Genomic DNA, 22,314 nt, shown 5'->3' on the forward strand with positions numbered 1-22,314 from the left:
TCTCAGGTCGATGTCATTCTTAGGTCTTAAGAATGGCATCGAAAGACCTTCAAGATAGCTATTTTAATTTAAAACACTATACAAATGTGGAACACTCCCTTTTAGTCCATTTCACAAGATCGGCGTGAGACCTGTGGTATTATTGCTCATCACTGCACAGTGATACCCAGCACGTACTATCAGCGGGAGACGTTGTAGCTTACGCAGCTGAACCCGGTTCGACGCATGAACCGTCACTAACGCAGCAACATCCCTGTCCGCTGAAAAGTGGTCAAATAATTGGCACATAGGCCAATTGGGCTTAACGGGCCCATGCTGGAACAGGGATGGGGGGGGGGACCGGTGCTGGGGGCCCTGACTGGCACAGGACCCTTCTGTTACCTCAATGTGAGCATTCATCATAAGCCCTTATGTTTCCTTCACGTGTCAGAAGGCCCCGACAAACGCAAGGGACCGTCTGCTATTTGGCCTCCCGTCCCCATCCTTGTTGAGCAAATCTTCCCCTGACCGATCCGGGGCCCCTTGTTGAAACATAATGCCTTGTTAGACACTGAGGGCCCATGAAGATGCAAGGGCCCGGCCAGTGTAAATCGCGGGCCCGTCCTTATCCCTGCTTGGGAAATGGGCCCCCAGAGCTCAAACCAACGCGGAGCGGACTGTTCATTGTTCGTGATCCCCGGCCGGAATAGATAAACGCTCTGTCTCAGGGGTCCCTATCGGTGCAAAAGATCATCTAGCAAACAAATGTGATCACGGGTCTATGGGTGAGCGTCCTTAATGTGATCTACAGCTAGCCCTTCGGAACCCTCAGCCATCCTATCGGGCCATTGATCTTCTATCTCGAGAAACCCTTCGACCCCTCTTCGGCCCCCCTCAAACACCGCTCCGACCCGGGGCCACTTGCCGCCACGAGATCCCTGTTCGGCACTGCGGCCCCTAACCGATACAGGAGCCCCTCATTGTGTCAGGGACCCCGAACATTGCAAATCGCGGACCCCGGCCTCGTTTCTGCCTCGGAAATATGTTTCAAGGGCTCAGGCGGGCATGGAGCTGTTCTGTTCATGGGCTCTGACTGCCTTAGACGCCTGCATTATCTCAGCCTTTCCCCAAACGGTGCAAGAGGACCTCCGACTGATATTTCAGGTCACGACCCTACGGGCCACAATTCTTTTTGTGACCTACGGCCAGTCCTTCGGGCCCTTCTGCCATCCAACACGCCGCGCGGATTCGTCTCCAGGCCTCTTAAAACACTTTCCTTGGTCGATTCGGGGTCCTTGCGGACACAGGGCCCTCTGTCAGGCGCTGTGGCCCCCTGACAGATACAAGGCCTCAGACCAGTGTAAATCATTGGCCCCGGCTTTATAGCTGATTCGGGAGTGGGTCCTGAGGCCCATATAGACACGGAGCCGACTATGTGGTACGGTGGTACCTGATTGACAGATAGGCCCATATCGACTCAGGGGGTCCCTGATCAGCGCAAAAGGCCTTCTGACCGCTATCTGAGGGTTCGTCTTCGCAGGTCGGCACCCCTGAATAGGACTCCGAGCAGCCCTTTAGGTCATTAGACCCTCCAATCAGGCCCTTGATCGTCGGACCCGGTGGACCCTCTAAGCTCCTTGGGCCTCCTCGGACACTGCCTCCGGCTGGCTCGGGCCCCTTGACAACACAGGGCCCCTGTTAGGCACTGTGCGGCCCCGAGCAATGTAAACCGCTGGCCCCAGCTTTGTCCCTGCTTTGGAAATGGGCCCTTAGTACCATACCGTTGCGGAGCCGAGTGCGCGCTACTAATGGTGTCTGACCAAAATATAGGCCTTTATCGGCTCAGTGGGCCCTCAATTGGTGTGCGGGGCCCTCTGGCTAGCTTTGGAGTGCACGGCCCTGCGGGCTTGGGCCCCTGAATGAACCTTCTGTTGGGCTTTTTGGCCCTTCGGGCCCTCAAATCGGGCCCCTAGCCGTAGATTCTGGGGGACCCTTCGGGCCCCTTGAAACCCATGGGGGCGCGTACTCCATGTGCCTCCCCCCCCCCTCCTCTGCCTGCGCTACTGGTGTGGCCTGATGTAAGATTTAAAAGAAGAAGGGAAAATAAAGTTAAAAAACGTTCCCGTCAGCCCACACATCGAACGCTCCTTATGCAGACATGACGTCACGCAGCCCAACTGACAATCGTGCTGTCGACAGGTCGGACGAGACCCCACGTCCGTCAAGTTGGCACCACATTCACATTCAGATTCAGGTCCATATTCGGGATTTAGCGGACTCCTCAAATTGACCTGAAACTTTGCACACAGATGCAGTTTAACCTCCTGAACGCAATGAGCACAAAATCTCAGATCAGTACACCCTATTACCGGATATATATTAAGGTGAAAGATCACAATAAAAAGGCGGACTCCTTCACGGTTCTTTCTAAACTCAGCATGCTGGTAGCTATTGACCCCCTGATAACGATGAACACAGAATCTTGGACCGGTACGCCGTATCAAACCAGTTACAGCTTTTCTCATGTCAAGGTCGCGAATGCAGCACACATTGCATTTTTTTCAAGCTTGACTCAGTTTCATATTCGATACGCTGCGCGTATACACCCTCCAAAACAGAGGGCGATTACGCACCGGGCTCGTACACCCTCCAAAATGGAGGGTGGCTACGCACCGGGCATATACATGCTACAAATTTTCAGATGGTTGTGCATGTCAAGCATGCGCGGATGGCCAGCCTTAGAGGAAAGCAAGTGCAAATATGCAGATTCCCGCGCGAAAAAGTCGGCTCTATGCTTGATAGGCATCAAACGATCACGAAATCGACCAACTCACTCTGAACCAGTCCTATTCTGATCACAAAATTTCTGCCGCCGGGCCCGCATCTCCAGTGAATGGATGATTAGCATACTGGTCTCGCACGTGGTAAGCCCGGGTTCGAACCTCGAGGACAGCCGCTGTTAAGTGGGTGACTTCATGGTCTATGGGTGTGGCGTGATGATGCCGACTCGCATCTGTTCTAAGCGGAATGAATTTTAATTTGGGCTTTTCATACCGGACAGCGGCGTAGTTTCTAATGCCAGAGGGAGAACTAGAGATAAAGAGGACTCCGTCCTTCCAGAGGGAGGGAGTCCACACCCCACCGAGATATTGAGGATCCCGTGAAGGTCGACCGTAAATCTGAATGAGGTCAGCAACTTGTGTGAACATTAATTGAATATGTGTAATGTGTAAACATTATGGGTAACGTAATGTGTAAAATGTGTAAACATTAGTGAAAAGCTATGTGCACACGACCTTTCCGGGCAATTGTTTTAAGATCATTTCGTCGCAGCCCGGGGTGTCTACCAGCTGCCATTCCGGCGACATGGAGGCGGGTTCGCTGATGGGTTCGTCCGGAGGCCCTCACAGATGTACATCCTAGATTGGTACCCTCCCTGGTACGGAAGGCCATTTGGCGGCTTCTAGCCGGGACATTTGACCCGAAGTAGGTGCAAGAGACCTCATTGGGGCAACAAGAGCTCTGATAACCGTAGGTGATCCAATAAATGGTACAGAGACCCATGTTTGGCCAACGGACCCTTGGCTAAAACGGGGTGCAGGGCCCCGCAAGGGCCCCGGGTCACCTCTGCCCGACTCGGGACTCCTTTCGTCACAGGACTCCCTGTTGGACACTTTGGGGGCCTGACCGGCAAAAGACAACTCATTGTTGTAAGGACTCCGGCCAATGCAAATCGCGGAACTCGGCCTCGTTCCCGCTAGATAAATGGGGGCCCAGGACTCAGAACAACACGGAGTCGACTATTCGGTGTCGTGGCGTCCGGCCGAAATAGATGCCCGTTGTGTTGGGGCCCACAATCGGTGAAATAGGCATATTTGCTGACATTTGGGATCACAGCCATACGGGCCAGGATGGCCTGCAGCCTTTCGACCCTTACGGCCATTCAGCCTTCCCATCGGCCCGTTTATCGTCAGTCTTGAAGGGCACATCGGTCCCTCTTCAGGCACCCTCGTACACTCTCTGACCGACTCGGGGGCCCTTGTCAACACCGGACCTCCGGTTAGGCGCTGTGTGCCCCTGGCCGACACAGGGGCCCTCATTGGCTCGGGGTGCACTGTAAATAGCGGGTCCTGACCTTGTCACTGCTTGGGAAATGGGCTCCCAGACTCAGGCCGGGGCCCAGTCGGGCGCTCTGGCTGGTATTTGAGGGTCCTACCAGCGCCCCCTCAATGACTTTTAGCCAGCTCTTCGAGTCCCATATCGGATTTACGGTTCTCCCAATTGAGATTTCGTCGTGGTCACCTGAATGACACTTCAGGTTTAGGATCAATCACTTTCTCCCCACGACAGTCCGACACCAAGGACAAACTGAGTTCGGGCTAGGGACAAAAAGTGGAAAATAACAAAAGTTTTCCCCAAAACGGACGGTAACGAGCAGGAGTGGATCCAGAGAGGGGGGCCACGGGGTATGCCCCCCTCCCCCGTTGGACCCCGAAGGGACCCACTGGCTCCGGAGGCCCATAGCCGTCCGAACAGGTGCAGTTTTTTTAAAACACAAAACGCAGCAAAACTGCATATCTTTGGACTTTCACGCTACCGAGAGCAGCTGTAAGTGAAAGTGAAGGGCCCATGAGAAGTCTCCAAAATAACTCAATAACTGGAAAAGTTGTGAACAGGAAATCTTAAGCCCCATTGCACCGTCTAGGGCCCCATGCTGTTTCCGGGGGACCTATATGCCCCTTGTAGGCTCATTTCAGTCGTTTGGGAGCATTCCATGTTGTCCTTCATTTCTTTGCGTTTGCTCAGGGTGTCCTGCACTGTTGTTGGGGATCTTCCTGTTAGCGTGCCTGGGAACTCTTGTCAATCACGGGCCCTTCCACGGATTATTTCCATTCGCCTGACAGGCTCTGTGAGCGGTGGCCAGAGTCCCATACCTTAACCTGCCGGGGTGTCCTCGGTTGCTTAGGGGCCCTTTACGTGAGTATCGGTTGACCTACCGACACACTTGCGATATGCCCATGGGTCCTCTACATTGGTCTAGGGCGTTTCCAATTCTCTGTCACTTGCTTAGGGCCCTACATTCTTGTCGGGGGTTATCTAATGGCCTGCTTGGGCCGTTCAGTTCAGTCGTTCGGGAACCGTCTACACCGGGTTTTGGGTATTTCTTTTCTGAATGGGAGCCTACGCTTCTGTGTGTGTGTGTGGTGGGGGGGGGGGGGGGGCTGTCTGATAACCTGCTCTGGCACATTCGACCGTTTGGGGGCCCTCTATATTGGGCCTTACGCACTTTGATGCCATTTGAATGGAGCCCTACGCACATGTCGGGGGCCCCCTCTGTTCGTTTCCTCGGCCATACTGGACTACTGGTGGGCTCTGCACATTGGTTCTCGGTGTTTGAATTTAGGGCCCTCTGCCCGTATCGGGGTCATCTGATAACCTGATCTGGTACACTCCATTTTTCAGGACCTTCCGCATGGGGTTTTAGATACTTCTTATTTGAATGGAGGGCTTTAAGGTCCTGTCAGGGCTCCCATCTGATAAGATGCTCGGGCCCATTCGATCGTGGGGGACCTCTACGTCTGGTTTTGGGCACTTCCTTTTCTAGTGGAGTGCCCTTCGCTCTTTTCGGGGGTCCTATCTGTTAACCCGCTTTGGCGCACTCGGTTATTCGGGGCCTTCCACATCGTACCGTGGGTAATTCATATCTGAACGGAAGGCTCTACGCTCTGGCCGAAGCCCCATCTGCCAACCTGCTCGGGCACACTCGGATATCCGGGAACCCTCCACATTGTGTCTTGGGTACTTCCTATCTGAATGAAGGGACCTACGCACTGGTCGGGGACCCCATCCGTTCGCCGCTTCGGCCACATTGGATTGTTCGGGGGCCCTACATATTGTGTATGGGTGTTTGAATTTAGGTCCCTCCACTCCTGTCTAGGTCACCCAGTAATCTGCTCGGGTATACTCCATCTTTCGGGGGCCCTCCGCAATGGGTTTTTAGTACTTTTTATTGGAATGGAGGGCCCTACGCTCTTGTCGGGCTCCTTCTGATACGCTTCACGGGCACATTACATAATTGGGGGGCCATTTACTAAGGATATTCAGTGCTTCCCATTGGAATGGAGGGCCTAACGCTCTTGTTGGGGGTCCTTTTTGTTGACCTGCTCGGGCACACTCGATCATCCGGGGCCCTCTTCATTGGGTCTTGGGTGTCTTCTATTTGAATGGATGACCCTATGTTCTTAGCGGGCCCCATTTATCCAGCTGCTCGGGCCGGTGGCGGATGCAGAGGGTGGGACGGGACCATGTCCCATGGACCATGCCGAAGGAACCTAAAGACTCCGAAGAGGCCCATAACCAGCCGGACGGACGCAGTTTTCTTACAACAAAAGCGCAACAAAATTAGATGCATTTGGGCCTACAGATGACCAAGAACCATTGCTAGCGAAAGTGAAGAGTTCATAAGTAAACGAAGTTCATTCTTCGCTGATTGAGAGATTGTTTCTTTGGGGGAAATGTTGGGGACCATTACGCTGTCTAGAGGCATTACGCTGTTGGCTGCCTGTCCCTATATGTCCCTTTACTGCGTCAATCGCATCACTAAGGAGCTTTCCACGTTACCCTTGATCTCTTCCCACTTTTTTCGTGGGGCACAATGTGCTGTTGGGACGCAATCTGCCTCCATGCTTGAGCACTGTTGATCAATCGGGTTTTCCTCCACGAATTCTCCCATTCACCCGAAAGGTTACATACACTTTTTCGGGGCCGCATATGCCAGAGTACACCCAGTTGCCCAGGGGCCCTTCATATACATCTCAGGTACTTTCTACTTGCTTGAAGGGCCTTGTGCCGTTGCTACGGGTCTTATGAGGCAAGACACGGAGACGCTCGATGCTCAGGGGCCCTCTTCTTTGATCAAGGGCTCTCTCCCTCTGGTCTCATTTGCGACTGACTTTTCACTCCTATCGAGACTCGTGTTGTTAACCTGCCCGTGCACTCTTGACTGCTCAGGGGTATTAATTTATAGTCTTGAATAATTCTCCTTTGCTCAGAGGGTCCAGTGCTATGACTGGGGCTTCATAGGTCAGCCTGTCGGGGCACTACCGATCATTTAGGGCCCTGCCACGTGGGCCCACCACGTTGGCCCACCACGTGAGTTTTTTTTTTGCTTGCTCTGAGGACCCTACACTTGTTGACGGGAGCCAATGTGTTGGTCTCCTGCGGCACCCATGACCGCTCAGGTTCCGTCCCTATTGGCCTTGGTGCATTCGTCTTTAAGCGGCAGTCGAATACGTCCCGATAAATTTTCACGTGCAATTGTCGAACGTAATTATACATGCCTCCGCCGTCGTATGCGTCATTTCCACTGCCCACTCGGTGTATCACACTTATTTAGATTTGCGGTCAACTTTCATGGGATCCTCAATATCTCTGTTGGGTGTGGACTCCCTCCCCCTAGCATTAGAAACTACGGTGCTGTCCGATATCAAAAAACGCTATTTAGAATCCATTCCGCTTAGACATGAATCAAGTTGGCATCATCACGCTGCGCCGATAGACAATGAAGCCATCCACTTAACAGCAGCCTTCGTTGAGATTCGGACCCGGGCTTACCACGTGCGAGACCAGCACGCTGACCATCCATTCACTGGATGTGCGGGCCCGGCGGCTGAAAATTTGTGATTGGAATAGAAATGGTTCAGATTGACGGATTTCGTGATTGTTTGATGTCTATACGCATAAAATCGACTTTTTCCCGGGATTTTGCGTTTTTGCACTTTCTTCCCTCCAAGACTGCCAACCCGCGTATGCTTGACACGTATAACCACCTGAAAGATTTTTGGAGGGTGTATAGGCCCGGTGCGTAACCGCCCTCTGTTTTGGCAGGTCAAGACCCCTTACATATGCATGGTAGGGTGTTTTTCAAATTTTCTAAATCGCTACCATAACAGCTACCATATGAGGGTACGTGGTTTAGCGCCAAACATGGCGCTGTTGTGCCATTTTCTGTAAACGAAAATTCTCGTTACCCTATTGCTGCCCTGGTAGGCTTGCCTTGCTGCTGCGTGTGTCCACCAGGCGCCATAAGCTGCCGGCGTTTCTTCTGCAAGCATCTGTTTCATATTTAGAAAAAGGAGACAGACGGTTGTAAACGCTGGGTTATCTGCTGGCCAAGTTCGCTGACTGCGGATTCTGATACCGTGCCAAAGGTTTTTTAAGCTTTTGCTGCGATGGTGAGTTCCGTTTGAATCACGCTTGGTAGGCTGCTTCCGTGATTATGCTAATTCATAAGGGGCCTGGCGGTCTGGGGCGTTATTCACACCAGGGTTATTCAAGCTTATCATCTCTGCATGACGCCTGCTTAAGTCTGCATGTATTACAGTTTCTGTAAAGTGGTTATTACAAGGTATGATATTATATTGCATTAATGCTTTGTGATATACTGAATTGGCAAAGTGTGGATGGATGGGATGATGGTTAAAGGTGAAAGTCACCTACCAGAATGCAGCTACTTATACAAAACAATGTCTTTGGGTTGCACATTAACAAACATAATAAGAAAATGAAAGCTGTTGGGTGTTATACTTCAAAACCACAATCCCACACAGCAATGGCCTTTACAGAGCTGTCAACATTTATCAGATTGTACTAATAATTAATTGGTCAATGAGTTCACTGAGCACTGTGCTCTCATATGAAAACTTGTGAACTATGATGGGGAGAAGACAACATGAGTGATCCATGTCTTGCATTTTAGTCTTTACATACAGATGTCATAGATGGAAGGAATTAAACCCCAAACACACTTAATTCTAGCAAAATGGATGCTGCAGTGGCAAGGCAAAGCTTCATATGCAGACAATTTTACAAGAAAATACTTATGAGACACTACCATTAGCCTCACTCCTCACTGAAAAACTAAGAGAAGCGAGATTGCCTGCATTACTTGACTCCTTCCATTTTGTTTCAACTGTGAGCTACAGTTATATAGGTCACCAACATTCAGGTGATTAAATGAGAAGTTGATAGGCATTGATATGGTACAGTGCTTACATAATTAAGGATTACAAATCAATAGGTCCAAACACATTCAAGTAAACTAGCATCACACAACACACATCAGGCATCACTCATTCATGCATATGATTTCAAATAAATAGGCTTCACACATTACACATCAGACATCACACATAATGTGAGCAATTTCAAACTAGCATGCATCAGGCATTAAGATGTAAGATTTCTCTGTGTTTTGTTGACATCTCACAGGTGATGTAGACTATATTCCTTTGATGTTTTCAGCACAGTTCACACCTGCTCTCATTAACCATATTTTTCTGAATGCAAGCCCTTTGAAACCCTGACCTCCATAAAATATACCTATTGCCTCCCAGTGCTTGAGCTTCAAGATGTAAGATTTCACCAGAAACTTGTTAAGCTTTTTTGATTCTTCCAACATATATGTAAGCATAGCATTGAAAAAGAAATGTTTGATTTTTCAATGAAAGTATTCATCTATGTAAAGTATTGGTAATAAGCTGTTGTCCTTCAGGGGCATTTCCATTTCCAATCACATATCTTCACATGCTCCAGATCTACACCCCTTTGAACATTCTCACCAAAGGCTATGGAGAGTATCCATTACCCAACAGCAAAGCCCATATTTTGCATCTTTGTTCCTTTTTCACAACTCAGTGAGTTGTTTGGAACCCTATGCCATATTTCAAGTTATATTGTGACTAGTGTAAGTCTGGATGCACAGATTCACAATGCAGAATTATGCTGGGGTTGGTAGGTTTCATAAAGAGCTCCATTTCTAAATGTGGTATGGCCATTCCTCCTTTTTTCTGTTATTTGTGTGTCAAAATATGGTACCCTTTCCATCCCCTGCATGCTCCAAAGTAAAGGTTAAAATTGGATGCTGATTGTTCATGAGCTCTAGAAATTACTCAGTGACACACTGTCCCTGTGTCCATGCTCCAGCATAGTCAAGGGCCTTCATTTCAAATAGCTCTAAAGATGTCAGAATAGGTGCACATGGGTTCTCTACCACTGTGCCCAGTTCCCATCAACATTAGTCATCTCTGAGCAAGAAAATGTTGTCCTGGAAGCCCTGTTATAAAAGACCATGGGGTTTCCTTTTTGATACACAGAAAGCATAAATTTCTTGGAAATGGTCATATATCCTAGCTTTTATAGCAGTGACAGCTGCACTGGCTAGCCTATTGCTATATGTAAATGAATATGTTATAAATATATGTGTATATGTATATATATATATATATATATATATATATACAAATCAACAACATGTACACTGAAAAAATGATAGCTTGATGACCCTACTGCCCATGAATGATTGAAAGCTTTCAGCTGAGTGGGAGCAGACCTCCATAGCTGGTTGAGTATTTTATTTAAAAGACACTGTCTTGTAGTGAAAAAGAAAGAACGAGCATAACCAAAATACGGGTTTTGATGTTGGGTAATGGATAACCCATCACAACTTTTAAGGGAGGGTGTTGGAAGAGGTGAATAAGTTAGAGGACATGGGGAGGTGGGTGGTAGGAAACAGAATCATGCAGTGTACTTGCTTTGGAAAATAAAAAAAACTTGTCATATACACAGCACAGCACCATCCAGACAATAACATTACTGAATCCTTTCTTATAAGAAGTTGACAACCAGACCTGAGCATGCAGGCCTCATCATGGCTGATCATGTGAGTTGATGTGCTTTAATGCCTATTGTGTGCTAGCCTGAAATCATTTACATGTATGACTGATGCCTGATGTGTAAGGCATGATACCTATTTACTTGAAATCATATGCATGTATGACTGATGATTGATGCAAGATGTGTGATGCTCGGTCTTTTTGCTGGAACTTGTTTGCATCCACACATGTGTAATTCCTATTTATATGCATACATGTATGTATGTATATACATCAGATATGTATAAATATTTTAATACATATATATATATATATATATACATATATATATATATATATATATATATATATATATATATATATATATATATATTTATATATATATATATATATATATATATATATATATACATGTGTGCATGTGTGTGTGCACATGCATGTGTGTGTGTACACTCCATCATAAAAATGACTGGCAATGGCTCCTGGTTGAATCTTCTTCATGCTGGTGATGTGTAAAAAGTGGGGCTGCTGTTAAAAACAGGTGAATGTGAAACATTGAGTGAGCTTTAGAATTTATTGCTTGTTATCATTTTGGCAAAATACTTTTGCCAAAAATTTGATGCACCTATCTGCTGGGTTGAATGTGAAATAGGCACCTAAATAATATATATACATACATACATACATACATATATATATATATATATATATATATATATATATATATATATATATATATATATGTATAAATATATAAATAAGGCTTACAGTGCTGTCTTATGTCCATGCAATGTTCTTTGCTGCTGCGCTTAAAAACTGATGTAAGACACCGTTATATTAATCCTGAGAAAACATGGAACTATGGAGATAAGCTGGTCTGATAAGCTTAGTGAGATCATTTGTTATTGGGTAATCTCCGCAGCGGAGGTGCCGTATTGAGACTCGCAGGGTGGGTGGCTGGCAACATCATATATGATCACCTGCTGTGTCATGAAGTCCCAACGACAATGATAGCTGAGAAAACTGAAAATCACGGCTATTCCTAATCCATGGCCAAATTATGGTCACGTATCTCTGTATTACTAAAGGAACAATGTGTGTGTGTGTGTGTCCGTCAGTAGACCTGCAGGCCTAACGGTCAGGCGTTTTTGCATGAAATTTGCACACGACCGCGATCCGCCGGGTGCGCTTGATATAGTTGCGTCAAATTTCGACATTCCGCAAAAATGAGCGCGTGCCAAGCGGAGAAAACACGCAAAAATCCCATAGGGTTAACACGGGCGACGCGATTCCGGCCGACGGCCCGACACGCCTCACTTCCCGGAGTCGTATTTCAGTAACGAACGGTCGCAGCGACACGCAACTTGCACGGTGCGATAGAGCAAGGAATGAGCCACCGCAAGCTGGTTTTTTTTTTTGCGCCACGTCACACGTGGCCGTGCACGAGTGTTGAAAAGTTGAAATCGGCCGCTTTTGACGCGTTTTTACGATTGCCGTTATGTCCCGGCGCGGAAGATGTCTGAATTTTTTCCCAACATTCACAATTGAAGCGGCCACCTTTTCAGTGGGCATCGTTAGTTTGTGCAACGCACCGTTGCGCCGCAAATTGCATTACAAATTGTAACGGGCCGAGTTTTAAAAACCGAAGCTGAATACAAGCTGCTACCGTCAAAACTTTGCGTGATCTAGGGTTGGAAACTACATCAGCTTGTCGGCCTATTCGTCCTGTCTCTGATGCACTCTTTTGTTGAACGCATGTTAAAAACTGTCACTCGCAAATGAGCCCAGTGAATGCATGGCGTCATTTTCGCCGCGACGGCGGTAAGTTACAGCCTCGACTCCCGGCGTACGCCCTAGGCGTTAAGGGTTCAAATGTTCCTCCGCGTGGCGGGCTTTCGACTTTGCTCATTTAGCCACGCTTCATAATGAAAAACTAGCATTCAGGCTGGTCTTCAGTCCGGCAGTGGGCCGGCGGGCGGGTGGTGTGGTGGAGCGGTCTCAGATGAGGCGTGGCGGTGGGCGGCGCGCTGTGAGTTGCGGTCGCCGTGAGCGCAAAGGCGTGGGTTTTGTGCCCCAACATTTACAGTTGACGCGGGTGCACTAACAGGCACATCGCGAGTTTCTGCAACGCATCGTTGCGCTCAAATTGCACGTTAACTTGCTAGATGCTAAGTTTTAAGATCAAAATGGTACAGTCACACGTATGACATGGTACGGGATCACAGATGGATTTTGCTCTCTTCCACGGATTTGCAGCTTTTGTGCCACATTTCGGCACCTATGGCACCAACACACCCGGGACTGGCGCGCTCAATGATGAATGAAAGAAGCGAGATGTCAGTGTTAGGTGACGCGTGTCACATGTTATGGCGCCCATGTATTTAACAATGGATTGGCACCATTTTGGTTTTTGAGGGGCTTGCACATTCTCGTGATATCTCAGAAGCCAGGGAATAAAGTACACAGGGACTGGCATGCTTCGATAGGTGATTTAACGGGACATCACTGAAACGTGCACGATGTCATGCTGCACGCGTCATGTGACACGTGCACATTAGCTGTGAAACTGTATTTTGGCGATTTCGTCCATTTCTACGCTTTACGCGGGATTTCCGCTGTTATGGCACGTAGTAACACGAGACTGGCGTGTTCCGAGAGGCCATTGAACGGGAAATCCCTTGGTCACATTTGTCACAAGTGCGGGCTGATACGTTGCACGTGTCGGGCACACACGAGCCAGGAAGATGGCTTTTGCTCTTTTCCACGGGTTTACACGCTTTGTGCCACATATCGGCACCCAGAGCGCAGAGCGACTGGGGAGTGGCATGCATTCACAACAAACCGAACAGACAAAGACTTTGTGTGAATTGTCACGCCGCACATGCGTGTAACGCGTGCACGAACCAGAAATATAAATTTGACTTACCAGCCGCTTTTCACTCTTTGATGCAGTGCAATGCTGTTTGATACAACGGCAGTACGTGCTGCCATCGTTCCAAATGCTGACAGTTGATGGGAGGGGCAAAAATCAATGGTCACACCCCACGACCATTCGCTCAACCCATGGAATAGGTTCGGCTGTGTTGCAGAGAGCGCGGGGAAATGCGCCCTCTCGTGCAACGGCCGCCAGAGACCGCCAGTACCGCGTGCCGCCTGCGACCGAATCTTTTTACACTTTGCCCAATATTTTGGCAACCAGGGCACCTAGAACCGTGATTCCAACTGCAAAAGATACATAGTAAAAAAAATCAAATTTTGCATTAGCGCAACGAAGCGAGCGCGCAAGCGCCTGCGCGGCTGTAAATCCTCAGTCCATCTAAGCATACCCACTTCACCATTCTTTTCCACATAGTTTGTTTTACACCAGTAAGTCACTGCGTTGTTGGGTACAGTTCTGAGACACAAGTCATGCGTGCACCACGCGAAATTGGTATTAATTACTCCACTGACTTTGTTGACCCTTTTTCCGCAGTCATCGGAGGACGAGATCAAGGTTGACAAGTGGGATGGATCTGCTGTCAAGAACTCGTTGGATGATGCAGTTAAGGAGGTGAGTGTGAAATTTAGTAGATTAATGGAAATCAGCCATTTGTTCTAGGGTGAATAAAACCTTGAGCTTGTTTGTGAAGGTTTGAAACTTAGTTGACTACATTACACTCTTGTGTGGCTGTTACAGAAAGGAATAGTTCAAAAGAACCCAATGCTTGTAGTCCCTGTGAGAATGAGCATGTCGCCCTTGAGCCTCGTTCAGCGCACAGTGGCACGCCACTGCCGTGGCCATTACCCACGCAGGAAGCGCAGCGACGCCTCCCCCGCGCGGAGGTGCCGAGTCCCGCCCCCGTCTGACGTAGAGTCTGTCGGTCTGTTTTGACACTGTCTCGTAGAAACTCATACACAGGTGTTGCAAGTGATAATACACACACACAAGATGCAATCGGTGAAAAGACCTTGGTCGTGAAAAACGACGTTATTGGTCCACACGGACATATACCGCTTCTCTTCCACGCCCGGAAGGGGCTGCCCCCCCCCCCCCTCCCCTCCCAGCTGACGTGTCCTGCTGGCGTCAGGTGCTGCTCAGCAAGTACAAGTACGGCGAGAGCCACTGGCTGATGGACTGCCGGCTCTTCATCTGCACGGTGGCCGTGGGCCTGGCGGGCCTGGCCATCGTCTGGGACTACCTGCACCCGTTCCCGCTGTCTAGGTGAGAGCGGCACCGGCGCCTTATCGCGCTCGTGGTCAGACCGTCTGCACTGCTGTGGATCCGACGAGGCCCCCGCTGCCGCCGACGAGGCCAGGAGCGAGCGCGCTGCTCTCTCGGGCGAGGCTCGCCCGAGCGCGAGGAGAGGAGCGCGAGGCAGCTGCCCCGTCCAGCTGAGGCGGCGGATGGGGCGCCGGTATGGTCTGCGCGTGGGATGTTGCCTCGGAGAGGATCGCCAGTGGTCCGGGTTGGCACGCATTTTCCGTGCTGGATCTGCGCTCTCCAGGGAGGGATTACCGTCCCGTCCCTGGCACCACTTCATCTGCTCATCCGAAATATCCACGCGACGGCGGAAGGCAAAGCTGACGTGCTGGCGCATTCTACGTGCCAAAAACCACCCCTCCGAGGTGGAGAGGGCTGGGGGGGGGGGAGGGGGCGGGGCTAACTAGAATGGCTTCCGTTCGTGAGTAGGTCTTGGAGTGCTTTGGTCAGGATGGCGTAAAATGGTGAGGAGTCTTCTGGCCTCAGTCTGCCGACCTGCCCTCAGCCGTGTCGCGCTCCTTAAGGAAAGTGGGGCGACCGCACACAGATGGCGCTGGCGGTCCCAGCAGTAACTATACGTGGCGCCACAGGAACTTCGCGGCGAGCGCGATACACTATGCCCGAAAGCTCAAGGATACGATGCGCTTTCCTGGAGCACTGCAGTCTCACGAAGTGTCGCCAGGTACACGCACAACGCCAGAATGAATCATCATACGGCCCAGATTGAGTACTGCTCGCTTTAACAGTAACGGACACGTGTGTAGACATGGCCGGGTGGGATGGGTGAACCATGCGCCTATCCGCTGGTGGGTAACAACGTTATCATTGTTTGGGTTTTCATGCGCTTGGTGAACTTAAAGGTGATGTGTCACATTTGAAAATATTGAAGCAAGCTCACTTAAGACCATTGGTTTACTTTGAGCGGGAAAAGACTGTCCTAGGCAACACAATTTCTCTGATAAGTAAATACGCCCCTTGATACGTCGTTGTTTGAGTACTTCACCGTACATTGCACAACATTGATTGAGAGCCAATTGAGAGCCGTTGTATCTGGAAATCGTTCTTACGAGCGACAAATATGAACGCCTCGACAATTTTGTTGGGCTTGGCCTTGATCGCCGCATGGGTTATGGAACGGCATGATTTGAATGGCGTTATTATGACGTAATGGATGCCGAAATGACTTTGAGATACTCTCCGAAAAATTCCCCCCATTTTCGCGGGCGTTTCGTTTCGTTTCGCGGGCGTTTCGTTTCCTCAACTCTCAGACACTAGGGGGGGGGGGGGGGTTACGTCTTAAGAGGGACAGGGTTGTGAACAACTCCGAAAGGTCTTCAAGATGGCTATTTCAGCTCAAAACCCCATATAAATGTGGAGCACTCTCTTTGGCATAGAACAGGATTACAGATGTACTGTGCATGCATTTGTCACAGGCAGTGTTCAATTCAAATTTCTAGGAATCGATTCGGCATTTATTCATGAACCCTGTTTAATGATTCAAATTTAACTGAAATCATGGTTTTGTTTATTGTGAATCGATTATTTGTTGATTCACATCCCAGTCACATCGCAGTTCAATGATTCAACTCTGATTCAAATAATCATTTCAGTGTGTGAGTAGACTCAGCATTGATTCACCCCACATTTAATGTGTGCATGCTGATTGTTCTTTGTGTAATTGTCAACTCATTATTTCACAGCCAATGTACTTAATGATTTTGTTTTTCATTAAAAACGAAGTAAATGCTGAGTCGTTTCACTTGGCCCTCACGTAGATTGTTGGATTCACACGAACCACCTTTAGAGGAGCCATTTATTCGAGTAATGATGCATATCGCATTTTTACTCGAAAGAGTCGATCCACTTGTGACTCATAAAATATGTGATTCATGAATCATTTATGGATTTGTGTTGAATCGAACACATGTCTGATTTGTGCACCTTAACGCACCCTATGAATTACGCAGGCGTTTATATGACGTAGAAAAAAATCCGTTCCCTGCGTGTTGCCAGATTTGGTGGTTTCCACCAGCCCGGACAGTCTGGAGAACAGGCCAGACCTGAGTCGTACGGACGCGTGCTCTATGCACGGAGAACAATCCGTCCGCGCCGGTCGATGAAGCACGGCGGGGCTGCCACAATAATGGAGCTCGTTGTGGTCGAAGAATGCCTCTGATGAAAACAAAACCGTGCTCTGCTCTCCGTGAGGCAAAGGAGGGGATCCGGAAGTTTCGCAGGAAAGACCGATCTGAGAAGGAGTGGATATGCGCTGGGGCGGATCAGTAGAAATACGTGATGAGTTAGTGTCGCAGCGGATGGATTCACGTGGTATGGAAATCGGTCGTCCTCGTCCAGGTCACCTCACAGCATTCCAAAATTCAGCGTTCGTGGGAGGAAAACACAGCCATCAAAGCGTCGTGACCAAATTTACAGCTGCTTTAGCCACTCCGGAAGTAGCGAAGGAGTGTGGGCGGTCAGTCGGCTCGACTGGCCGCATCGTTATTATGTGTGACGAAGGTCAGTGTTATGGCTGGTGTGACATCTGAATCGCAAGCACTTACCTGTTCCAGCTCACTGAACTGAATGCAACACTTTGTCTGGGCGTGCGCGCGTGCCTGAGGGTCATCGCGAACAGCTGCACCTGTTAGTATTGATTACTACGCCCTGTCTAACGGACCAGACTGGCCAGACGAGCAAGATGTTGTTGCATTAGCAGCCTGCCGGAGGGCAACACAGCGTGCCGCTGCTGCTCACTTGTTGACGCCAAACTCGAGCCGACACCGGCGAGGCTCTCCGGGCGCGCCACGTCTCCGCTGTCGTCCTCGGAGGTCCGTGACCTCGTCCTGGTGGCCGCGTGTCGGCGCTCGCGTCCCCGGCCCCGGCCCCGGCCCCGGCCCCGGCCCCGGCCCCGGCCCAGGCCCAGGCCCAGGCCCAGCCCGGGCCCCGGACCAGCCCGGCCCCGCCCGGACCGGCTCGGCCGCATTGTCGACGCGGTTTTAATCACGGCGCGCCGCGGGCCTCCGGCTGCGTATGGGAGGCGGCGGTCGTCGGCCGCCGGGCGCTGCGCCCGACGCTGGTGCTCGAGGGACGCGTGCCCCGCCGAAGGTCGATATGCGGCGTGTGGGCGCCGGCCGGGCCGCCGCTGCCGCCGCCGGCAGCGCTGGGTAATTATGCACAACTGGTGGCTGACGGAACGATGTTGCGGCCCGCTGGTGCGTTACGTGACGCGGTAGAAGTGACGGCGTCTGGCGGTGTCGCGGGGCGTGGGCCTCTTGCCAAATTGGGTGGTCAGGCTGCGCGCCGGCCGGTTATGTGCGTGGCTGGCCGGGAGCGCTGAAGGGGCGTCTGCGACGGACGTAGAGCGCGGGCTTGCGGCTCAGTGATTGCCGTGGGCGTCGTGATGGTCGTCAGGACTTTTGCGAGGGATCTACGAGGTTATCGTTATGTATCGAGGACCAGCGTAGTTATCGGAATGTCCTTGTGGTTCGGGCGAGCTCCGGGGGTCGAGTGTTGACCGCGGCGGGAGGATATGTTGATGACGCTCATTGTCCACTGTCCACTGCCCACTGGCCACTGCCCACTGCCCACTGCCCACTGCCTACTGCTCGCTTTTCACTGTCCACTGCCCGCTGGACGCCAGGCCCTGTGTTTACCCTGGGTCTGCCCTGCCTGGGATGCCCAATCCCGGTGTGGAACGCCGGCTCCGTGACCTTCGTCTCGTGCTCAAAACATGCCACCGGCAGTTCGGTCTTTCTCGCCTCAGGTGAAGTCAATAGCCACGGCACCCGTCGCCGCCGTTGTGGCCCGTGATCACGGCACCCGTGGCCGTCGTTGTGGCCCGTGATCACGGCACCTGTGGCCGTCGTAGTGGCCCGTGACCACGGCACCAGTGACTGTCATAGTGGCCCGTGACCGCGGCACTAGTGACTGTCGTAGTGGCCCGTGACCACGGCACCAGTGACCGTCGTAGTGGCCCGTGACCGCGGCACTAGTGACTGTCGTAGTGGTGCGTGACCACGGCACCAGTGACCGTCGTAGTGGCCCGTGACCGCGGCACTAGTGACTGTCGTAGTGGCCCGTGATCACGGCACCCGTGGCCGTCGTAGTGGCCCGTGACCACGGCACCAGTGACTGTCATAGTGGCCCGTGACCGCGGCACCAGTGACTGTCGTAGTGGCCCGTGACCACGGCACCAGTGACTGTCGTAGTGGCCCGTGACCACGGCACCAGTGACTGTCGTAGTGGCCCGTGACCGCGGCACTAGTGACTGTCGTAGTGGCCCGTGACCACGGCACCAGTGACCGTCGTAGTGGCCCGTGACCACGGCACTAGTGACTGTCGTGGCCCATGACCACGGCACCCGCGGCTGGCGTAGTGACCACAGCACTAGTGGTCGGTGCGTTGTTTCAAGATGTCCATCACTTCATCCTCATCGATGCCCTAGTCGAGTTTGTCTGAAACACGGTCCCCACACCGCCCGTACATAACCCTTTACGACCGCCGACGACGGACGCTGACGCCGACGGGGAGCGCGTTTGTCAAATGCTCAGAACAGATTGAACCGCACATGGTTTAATTTTCAAGATCGAACCGCACATGGTTTAATTTTCAAGATCGAACCTCACATGGTTTAATTTTCTGCCGGCATTAGGAATTGGTGTGCGATGGCAGTCGATTGGCGTGGAAAGGCAGTAACGCGGCTGTACGGGCGTGTACGGCGGCGGTGGTGGCCTCACACGCCCGTTTTGTCCCGCACACGCGGCTGTACGGGCGTGTGCGGCTGCGGTGGTAGCCTCACACGCCCGTTTTGTCCCGCACACGCGGAGAAAACGGAAGTCCTGCGGCAGTTTTAGCGAGACTTATGATACCCATGTTTTTTATTTAAATACTTTGAAGATAAATGATCGTCCAGTCCAAACATGGAAAAGCTTGAAGGTATGCTCTGCAGAGCCTTGTTATTTCATTTAGTTTTAACACGGACACGCAATGCTCCGCATTAATCAGCCCGGAAGCCCACGAAGCCTCTGAACAACCTGTTGCATGCTGTTTGAAGTGCTGTGTACGTCGCCACACTTCACTATGTCAGTCTGTCCCTTGTTTATTGAGAGGAAGTTGGGGCGCAAAATGATAATTGAAGTCGACGCGCCCGAAAACACCAATGAACAGCAAATTGTGAGAAAGCTAAAGGCAACACTTTGGACAATTTATCCCCCACCGTCGCGCGCTGTCGCTGCATTTGGCCCATGCTTTTACTGGCCAACACCGGGTAACGTCTAGTCTCGCATGGACACCGTCGTGACCGGAACATGATTGGTTCGCGATGTTGCATAAGCTGTATGTCATCACTGATCATCTTTGATCAAGAACCTGCACCAAACATGCTATTCATTGTGTAGATTTCATCCTTTATTTTCATTATGCATTATGCATTATCACAGCCATCATTTTGCCAGCACAAAGCTCGCAGCCAGGGTAGCGACCCTCCAACTTGCCCTTGACCGTCTGAGCACTGAGCTTGCATCGCACGCCGCAGCCCTCTTGCATCGTATACTGAGCCCTCTTGTCCGGCCTGTTCGCCTGCTGTCTCGCCCCAGCACCCATTCCGTTTGTGTCTGTTCATTCCATCGTCATTCCATGTCCCTGCCCGTTCGCGGCGTCGCCGCTCTCCCCTCCACAGGCGCTGATGATGGTCGGCATCTGCCGGCCGGCAGCCGGGGCGTGACCGGGCCGGCGCGGCCCCGTCTGGCGGCCAGTACGCGCCGCCGCCGCCGGCTGACCTGACCCGACCCGACGCCGGCGGCATTTCGTGACGGGCGTGTCCCGTCCGGCCGGATATAGTCCACATCCGGGGGCGGCGGGCCTGCTGCGGCCCCGGGCAGACGGCTCGGACGCCGCGGATGCCCCGGAAAGAGCGAGAGCGAGAGCGACAGCCCCTGCGCTCCAGTCCTCGTGTCAGAGAGCCGGGTTATGCCAGGACGGGACATTATGCCGGGCGGGAGCTCCACAACATAGGGTCAATTACCAGCTTAGTGTACAACCTGGGAACGTGTGAGTCCCTGCGCCGCCCGGAAAGCCACTCACGTCAACGCCAGTAAGCACTCAAGGGCTGGCGTTCCCGGCTCACCAAAAGGACGTAGGAGGTTCATGATATGATAACTGACAACGCCGATAACTGGCAGGGCGCTTCACAGAGAGCCGCCTGAACTCCTGGGTCGGGTCCCTTGCAATATCAGTGGGCGCTTTCAAACGTCGATTGTTGCATCGTTCATAACGTGTTAATGTCAGACAGATTATTGTAATGCCCTACTGTAAGACGACATGTACCAGCGGATGTTGGACGGTCGGACCAATGCATTTAACATAGCGTGGCCGCGTGTAGTGAAACATCCACTGACCTACGCGGACCTTATCATACCCCGCGGCGGCCGGCAGTCACGGCCACGTGCGGGGCACCGGTCGTGGCGTGACGCCGCTGTCGCTGGCGTGACGGCGTGACGGCGTGCCTCGGCGGACGTCACGCGTCAGTGTGGCGTGCGTCGCCGTCAGCGGCGGGCGTTTGGCCGGGCGGCCGGTCACGGGGTCCGGCGCCGGTCGCCGTCCGTCGGCGCGTGCCGTGGGCGGCGCGCGCGCTGCGGCGCCCGTCACCTGCCGCGCCGCCGCCGTCTGGGGACACGGGCGCCGATCGGCAACGCTCGGCGCCGATCGGCGCCGGATGGCCGGGAGGTAGCGGTCCCGGCCCGGCGGGCCCGAGCGCAGAGCAGCCAGTCGACCGTCGGAGGCACGATCCGGCAGGGAGCCAGCGGATGAGTTGGCGGGCGATCCGACAGGCGCTCTGACACGTCAAGCGTCGGCCGATCCGATGGACGGTCCAGTCGAGGGTCTGTGGCACACAGCTCTCCAGGGGGTCGGGAGGGCCCGGCCCGGCGGTGGGTCGGCCCGGCCGGCAGTGCGGCGTCGGCATGTGTCCGTTACGCCGCTGCTTCCGCCCTGACGGGTCAGGGGACGGGCCGCGCGGTGCGTGCGGGCACTGACGGGCGCGGCTCCGCCCCCATCCGTCGCTGGTCGACTATGCATTGCTTGCGTGCGCCAGCCATCGGCCCGAATGGATCTCTGAGCTCGTAGATTATGGACCACGCGAGGTTTATGACGTTGCCTGATAGCGCCAATCCCTCCGTGGACTTCACTGTATCATTTTCCGAGGTGCGTCACTGCTTGGCGTGCTTTAGGTATTCACTGAGCGGCTTTTAGGCATTGATCATGTAAATCGTTATAAATTGCCGCGCTATCGCGCCTTCCCAATCGTGGCGTTGATGGGCCCCATTTATGAAGCTTTTGCGGAGAATGTGGTGTCCTGGACGTGGATGCCATCATTCTTCTCGGACGTGCAGAATTTTTGCCGATGCATGAGATAGAAATCGACCC

General features: G+C 52.0%; 2 protein-coding genes across 2 annotated transcripts in view; both read left to right on the forward strand.

Moving 5' to 3' along the window:
- The window catches only part of LOC119096345 (putative signal peptidase complex subunit 2), a gene marked incomplete in the record, with an annotated part of 123,891 nt that overhangs the window by 86,445 nt on the left and 15,132 nt on the right, over positions 1-22,314 (forward strand).
- The window catches only part of LOC119096344 (putative signal peptidase complex subunit 2), a 29,391-nt gene continuing 15,132 nt past the window's right edge, over positions 8,056-22,314 (forward strand). The window contains exons 1-3 of the mRNA XM_037219191.1: positions 8,056-8,213; positions 14,125-14,202; positions 14,720-14,853. Of these exons, the coding sequence (XP_037075086.1) occupies positions 8,211-8,213; positions 14,125-14,202; positions 14,720-14,853 (215 nt within the window). The 5' untranslated portion in view covers positions 8,056-8,210. The remainder of the gene's footprint in view (positions 8,214-14,124; positions 14,203-14,719; positions 14,854-22,314) is intronic.

The sequence above is a fragment of the Pollicipes pollicipes genome, unplaced genomic scaffold (genome assembly GCF_011947565.3).
Source record: "Pollicipes pollicipes isolate AB1234 unplaced genomic scaffold, Ppol_2.1 Scaffold_4295;HRSCAF=5057_pilon_pilon_pilon, whole genome shotgun sequence".
NCBI lineage: Eukaryota > Metazoa > Arthropoda > Thecostraca > Pollicipedomorpha > Pollicipedidae > Pollicipes > Pollicipes pollicipes.